The sequence below is a fragment of the Sinocyclocheilus rhinocerous genome, unplaced genomic scaffold (genome assembly GCF_001515625.1).
Source record: "Sinocyclocheilus rhinocerous isolate Xijiao unplaced genomic scaffold, SAMN03320098_v1.1 scaffold548, whole genome shotgun sequence".
Classification (NCBI taxonomy): Eukaryota; Metazoa; Chordata; class Actinopteri; order Cypriniformes; family Cyprinidae; genus Sinocyclocheilus; species Sinocyclocheilus rhinocerous.
In genome coordinates this window covers 128,247-136,010 of record NW_015664702.1, presented here as the reverse complement: position 1 = coordinate 136,010, position 7,764 = coordinate 128,247, and the positions used below count along the sequence as shown (strand labels likewise).

The window sequence follows — 7,764 nt, the reverse complement described above, 5'->3', positions numbered from 1 at the left end:
TTATTAAACCTGTTATACTGTATTATGAGAGCACTTTTTTAAACTAAATTCCAATATCGTGATAATACCGTATACCGTGATAAAAGCATTAGCAATTAATCGCAACATGAAAATTTGATACCGGCATATCCCTAATTTGAACTAAAACTAATATTAAGCAATATAAAAATAAAAAAATATATAAAGATATTAAAAAATAAACAGCTAATAAAAAACCAAGTAAGAAAAAAACAAGTAAGAAAATTACTGAAACTACCTCAAATTAAAATGAAAATGGAAATTATAAAAATGAATTAAAAATACTGATTGAAAACTATAATGGAATCGTATTTTTTTTTATATTTACAGTGGTTTAAAGTGGATGCCACTCGTTATGCAGTGAAATGAATTGTTTAAAAAGACTGCTTAAAAAATCTCTATAAGAAAAAATACAAATATAAGAAAAGATATAGATATTAATATAGAATTTTTAAAAAATTGATATTTTTTCTAAAGTATATGTATCTCACATATTGTAAGATCTTTTAAAAATATTTTAGTGATGCTTTAAATCTCTATTCCAAAAGTTGCATCTTTAAATTCGCCTCATTTACTGCAACGGTCATGCACAAGCAAACATGCACCTGTTTTTTTAACGTTATTTAAGTGCATCTCCATAAGCATTGTGTTTTATCTTAGAAACCTCCATTAATAGACTATCCTTCAATAAATTCATTAGCTTTACTGGAGGTGATATTGCAGATTTGTTGATTTGGTGCATTATCATAGAATTCAGTTGATGTGCATGTGCACTACAACATTTTAATGCATGAAAAATATCCTGTTTGGACTGTAAATAATGTTTGAGATTTTAATCAGTTCAAGAGTTCTTCAATGCCATTTTGTGCTACTGAAATTAGAGATGCTTTTAACATATTAATGAAAACTTACCTACCAAAAAAAATAAAATAAAAATACAGTTATGTGCAAGTACATCGTCCAGTTTACTTATTTAACCACACAGTATGGGCTAACATCTGATGCTTTAATTATCGGTCACTGCGTTTATGTTTTTGTTAGTTTTGCACATGGTCAAGGTTCTAAAAACAGCATCGACGTTCACGGAAACCCAATGGCAGGCCGTACAAATGACGGACGTGGCATGGTAACGTTAGATGGAAAGATATAAAACGGGCTGGATGAGAGAGCAGCGCTGCCCTTTCGCTCTCTATAGGTCAGCTTTATTTGAAGTGTGCAGTATGCAGTGTGGCAGAGCTGACACATGCACTCTAATTTCAGAGTGCTGCACTAAGGCAAGCTATTTGCCAGCAACACAAAAAGTATCCTCAAAAAATTTTGTTGACGTTCGCTCGGTCAAATACCGGGCGCAGTGAGTTCCCGTGCTTCATTTACATAATAATTATTGCCTAGAAATTGATCAACAGTCAAAAACGGTGTTTATGCACAATGATCAATGTGAAATTACATATAAAACAAGCAATTCCAGCTCTAAAAGTCATCAATATACACTAGCTAAACGACACATAAATAGCTTACAGTTACACTCATGAAATAGAGCACAACCGTGGTGCGGTGTTGATAGGCTATATATATATAATTAATATTAGTTATATATGTAATTTATGTATAAAAATTATATATATATATATATAATTTTGAAACACAAATAATAAATGAGGCTCAATCATTTATTAACAAACATGCATGCTTATTTTAGCACTTCCATCAGTGAACACACAGCCTGCAAAACACTAAAATAAATATTTAAGAAATAATACAGTTAAACAAGAAAGTAGCCTAAATAAGAAAGTTAAATACACCCTGTCTACCGGACATGAGCGGTGCGGCGCGACACGACAAAATACTATAGAACTCATTATAATCAGTGATGCTACACTGGATGCGGCACGACACGACATGACAAATCCCCGACAGTAAACTGCCTCGTCCTGTTTATAAGTTACTGACACAGAGTTCAAATGTCCTGTAGAGAGACTCAACCTGTTGCGACGCGGCGGTGTCTCGTCCGGTGTAGACACGGTTCACTGTTTCGCCGCCAAGCAAGCGGGCGCATTAACTCTCTTTGAAATATGAATCGTTGCCACATTTCTTGTTAACATCTTGTTAACATCATCGTCTTTTGTCGATTTTCAAATACTTTTTTGCTTGAAATAAAAGTTTGTAGTGTTGCGATTGATTCATGGCTTATAATGCTTATAGACATTTTTTTTTTTTAATCTTAGGGGGAAAATACTTAAAGTGGACGGGAACTAATGCACTCTATATATTATTTGGTAAAAGAATTGCAATTGTTCCAGAATATAAGTCGCTACGTTTCATTCTGATTGGCTAATTTTCTAAAGTGCTAAAATTTCTATGATGGAATTAGTATTACCATTCGCATCATTTATCATACTGCTGTTGCTGCTGTTTAATAAAACCAAGAAAAGGGGCATGAAATAGCCATTTTTTCATAGTTAAAAACATTCCGCCAAACATCCTGCCTAAAAACATCCTTCAGCCATGAAAATCTCCTTTGATTTACAGTTCTAGCTCTAAAATTCCTTGATATAACGCACACTGAATGCAATAACAAGCTAAATTGTGCCATATATATTCTAGTTACTCTCTTTAAATATATTTTTGGTGGAAGAATTACAATTACCACTTTTTCAGGGATATAAAGTCGCCATGTTTTTGTCACTTCTAGTACTCTAAATTCTGATTGGCTAAGCCGTGTTTGAAAACAAAAAATGCATATAAATGCACAAATGTGACTCTACAGTAAAAGTTGCTATGTTGGAATTATTATTATTATTGTTAATAAACGTAATTACTTATTGAAAATTTGTGTATTTTATCATATTGCTATTGCTGCCGTTTAATAAAACCAAGAAAAAGGCCATGAAAGAGCGATTTTATCATAGTTGCTCTGCCAAAAACATCCGTTAACCATGCTAAATGTTATTTGAATACATATGTGACCCTGGAGCACAAAAGCAGTCATAAGTAGCATATTTGTAGCGATAGCCAACAATACATTGCATGGGTACCACACATCAATGGAAAGCTATTTATTCAGCTTTCAGATGATGTAAAAATGCTCAATTTCAAAAAATGGACCCTTATGACTGGTTTTGTGGTCCAGGGTCACATATATGAAATTCAAAACATTACTCAATATAAATCTTTACTCAAACAAGGACTAATTAACGAGCTAATTAACAAACATACAGCAAGTCATGCGTAATCCCAAAAGACGCATCAAGTAAGCGGCAGGTCTTACCTTCAGCGAGTCGAAGCAGGCGATCACCCGTCCGTTCTCCACCTGGCAGCTCTTGGGCGGGTGTGCGAATTTGCATTCCTCGTCGCTGCGCGAGCACGTCCCTCTCTGAAACTGCCGGCACACCTCGAGCGTCAGCCATTTCGTGTCTCGCATCGACGCGATGTTTAAAGCCATAGCTGTTTGAGAACCTACAGGCTCTATGGTGTCAGTTGCGGGATTGTTGCTTCGGGTTCAAATAGTCTGCAAACGTATATCTGTGTTTTTTTTTTATGTCTAGTTTTGAGGTTTGTCGGCGAGGCCCTTTAAATAGAGACGTCACATTCAGACCCCCGCTGGCTGTCGCATGGGCGATGGCGGCTATCAGTGAAGCTGTCAATCTCGTTCATCAGTCATTTAGTCTCAGGTGCACAACAACGGCACGACAATAAGAACATGCTCCAGGTCTCTAAATGGTCTTGAGCTCGACGGCTGTGGATGGCAATATCTGAAGGCAACGGCTCTCCTTGGAACGATATCTAATAAAGTCTGTGAATGGAAAAAGCGTGTCGTTTCCTTGTGCTATGGCAAGTCTGAGGAATTGAGATCTTTTCGGAGGCCAAGCCAGTGTTGTTTACAGTGTAGGATGGGAGCGGCGATCAGCTTCAAGTAGGAACGTCGTCAGAGAAGGCACTTTCTTCTGTCCGGGATCTGGAAAAGACGGACAAGATTTGGGTAAGAAACATGGACAATAGAAACTTTCCACATCTATTTGGCACAGAATTGAATTTTCTACATTTAAGTATTACTTTATTAAATCTGGCAGGTTTTGGTGGCAGCAAAACCACCTATTATGAACCTTGCAGTAACCTAAAGTAAGAACAGAAATGCTTTAAATAAAGGAGTGCATTTAATTGCATATTAAACCAACGATATCCACCTAAAAGGAACAATAGACGGATGTTTTTCTGGAAAGCACTGGGTGTTACCTAATCAAGAGGCCATCATTTAGTCATTTAAGCAACAATTTTATCCAAAGGGACTTACAAATGAGGGACATCACAAGCAAAGCACAGGAGCAAAGTATATCAAATGTCGCATCAAAGCATGCTGGGAAAAAAACAGTGATATCGATTAAGCGCAGTGCCACGATCGGTCAAACGCCGAGGTGCAGAAACACCAAAGGAAAACACCTCCCCTTCCTAAACCATTTAAGACTGCCTAACCTGTCGAGTAATGCCAGAGATTTTAGCCAATAGAAAACACGCAGCGGCGCAATATTCCTGGCACGAGTTCAAATGCCAGAAAAGGACTGAAACAGATGCGTATTCCAGACGCGATCCTGTCAGCAACGGGTGCAACAACACCTCGACTGGCTCATTAGTAAGAAAGGATAGACAGGCAGAAAGATATAGAGAGACAGACACACAGAGACAGACAATGAAAAATAGAGACAGACAGACAGACAGATAGACAGATAGATAGACAGATAGATAGAACCAAAGACAGACAGAGAGACAAAGATACACAGATAGAACAATAATTCATAAAGACAGATAGACGCAGATCATTCCGTTATCAATTCATCATTAATAACCCCTGGCAGAAAAACTAGTCATCTCTGTCGGAAATGCAGCAGCTTATAACGTAACGACCACCGCAGGACTCAATCGTCCAATAATACGCCGCCTCTGGCAGGACTCGGGAACCTCACACAGACCTCGCCGCTGAAATAGAGCTCTTTTCTTGGAACATCTGGAAATATTTTCTTGTGCAAACTGAAGGAGAGGAGGGGTGGGGGTGGTGCAGCAGACGAAACAAGGCCGTAAAAATCTGCAGCTGCCGCTTAAGATTCCCTTTTCTGTGTAATGACGGCCACGTCCCCTCCACTTAGAGCAAAGCTAACAGACAAGTGCCAAACAATAACTACTGTGTGTATGGAACCCAACACTATAGTGCTTTGAACCTTTTTAGGGTGATTGCATGCATTAAATAAAACAAGACTGAACATGTTCTGAGGTGTGCTATAGAGGGCACGTGACACCTGGATTTGCCCTGAATGGAATATCACCATACTCATACTCATTTTTTAGTATGCAAATTTCAAATATCAACATTGGCTACCAGAAATCACTTACTCTGCCTTTAAAGTAACTGATAAAATATCTATATAAAATAAAATATAACAATAAAAAATAAATAGTAAAATCAAACCTTCATAACATTACCTGCAATGCTTTTCTGGAATAAAATAAAATAAAATAAAATAAAATAAAATAAAAAAAATAATTAAATTAAAAAAATAAATAAATAAAATAAAATAAAATAAAATAGTAAAATCAAACTTCCAAAACACTACTGCAATGCTTTTCCTGAAGAACCCAAAATAATAAAATATAACAATAAAAAATAAATAGTAAAATCAAATCTTCATAGCATTACCTGCAATGCTTTTCTGGAAGAACCCAAAACAAAACAAAACAAAATAAAATAAAAATAAAAATCACACATAACACTATCTGCAATGCTTTTCCTGAAGAACCCAAAACCGACTTTAAAACTGTTCAGGCAACCAACTGGTTGATTTTTTTAATATACATTTTTGCACATCCTTAGTTGAAATGTGCATTGAAGCCTTGAGTCAAGAGCACTGAATGCACCATACGGCTTTACGATAAGCTAAGATGACAAGGAACCACAGTCAAATAACTGGTCCAAAGGTCCAAACTGTCAAGCAGTCATTTTAAAAAAGCGTTCTAGTGCAGCTGTAATTTAAGATTCTTGTGCGCGGCACTATTTGAGCTCTTGAAAAACACATTAGCAAAGCTTCCTTTTTGGCAGCACTTCGAATGGGACCTAAGAGAGGCCGATTCCCAGCCCTGGAAAGGCAAAAACCCTGGTGTTAGAAGTTGATTCAGAAAGAGTCATTTGGACCTCTCAATCTACGCTCCACCATCGTACACTCCCAGCGCCCGCTGCGCCTTTCCATTTTACGATTATAAAATTAAATAGCCTGCCATACTCGTCGCACACGTAGTCTCTACGGTACGATTTAATTTCATAGCTTTACCCCCGAGAGTCAAACCATAAAAAATGGATGGCTGCAATATAACAAAGAGTGAAAAATTTAAGGGGGTCTGAATACTTTCCGTACCCACTGTATATATATATATATATATAATTCATTTGAGTTATTTTACATAAAAGATATTTAAATTTCACAAAGAAATGTGCAGCATTTTGTAATAACACCTTTTTTTTTAAATAATTTGTCTATTATCTCATTTCGTTAAAAAAATTGTGAGAAAATCATATTGTGAAACCAGTATCGTGAATCATATTGCATCGAGAGTTGAGCGAATCGTTACATCCTTACAGCGCACATGTAAAAACAAAAATCGCGTAAAAACACAATCAAAGCATAGCTGCAAACCAAAATTTGTTTCTCCCTTAAAGCAACTGCGATTCCAGTCAAATCAATGCAAATGTCTCCCTGTCAACTGTTCGCTCAAATGAGGACAAAACACTGGGTAGGTTTCTCCAGATGACAAGATAATATAGGCCTAAGTGAAGGCTTTTAAAGTTCAAGTGTGTATTTTTTAATGTTAAAATACCTTCTACTTTCTCTTAGTTTAATATGCAGAGTCAACTATTTGTAGGATAACGCCTCTGAAAAGTGCAAACAATGCAGTTCTGCAGTGCTTGAGCATCTGATACAACAACACTCTCGCTCAACTAATTCCATTTAGTAGAGCAAAAAAATTTAAAGAAAAAAAGCTCATCAAAGAGCAGGCCTAGACAAAAAAAAAAGACAAGATATTGCCAAGTCCTAAAAGGTTACTCTGACTCTTTGAAAACCGAGAACTTTAGCTGATAGTTCAAAGCTATCAAAGTCAACTTGGGGTAAAAAAAAGGTTAGTTTTGTCTAAATGGCACCGAATAGATATCAAATTGAAGAAGAGTGGCCAATAAACTGCTAGATACTGCCAAGTCACCAGATCCCCTGCAGTTACTCTGGGCTTCAGAGAAGCGAGAGCTTTGACAGATAGTTGTAACCGAGTAGGAATGGCTGCAAGTCAGAGGCTGATGAGGGCGTATAGATGGTGTGCAGGTAGGAAGGTGGCTGCGCTATCCTTGTTGTGACCTGCAGAGATTAGCGCTGTCTGTACACCCCCACCCTTCCCCACAATGATTAGTGCTTCCGGAGGAGAATGCCTGGCTGAACAGCAAAGCCGGGCATTCCACAGATGCAATTATCTATTATCACAAAAAAAAAGTAAAATATCAGATCTTACATCACCGCAGGGAAGAGTATCTCAGCAATTCAAGTTACCCAATCCAAGTCAACAGGGAGTCAACATTACGAACTATACACATAAGTTTGCCTCTGAAACAACTTTCCTTTTCAGATGACATCATCAAGCCCTCTTATTTTTAGCCCCTCCCCCTCTAACCACTAGGGGTGGGAATCTTTAGTCACCTCACGATCCGATTCCAGAACG

General features: G+C 37.2%; 1 protein-coding gene across 13 annotated transcripts in view; it reads right to left on the bottom strand.

Moving 5' to 3' along the window:
• Nucleotides 1-7,764, bottom strand: part of mbnl2 (muscleblind-like splicing regulator 2) — a 77,247-nt gene that overhangs the window by 52,658 nt on the left and 16,825 nt on the right. For all 13 annotated transcript variants that reach the window (XM_016541222.1, XM_016541227.1, XM_016541228.1 and 10 more), the window contains exon 2: nt 3,287-3,973. In XM_016541222.1, the coding sequence (XP_016396708.1) occupies nt 3,287-3,460 (174 nt within the window). In that variant the 5' untranslated portion in view covers nt 3,461-3,973. The remainder of the gene's footprint in view (nt 1-3,286; nt 3,974-7,764) is intronic.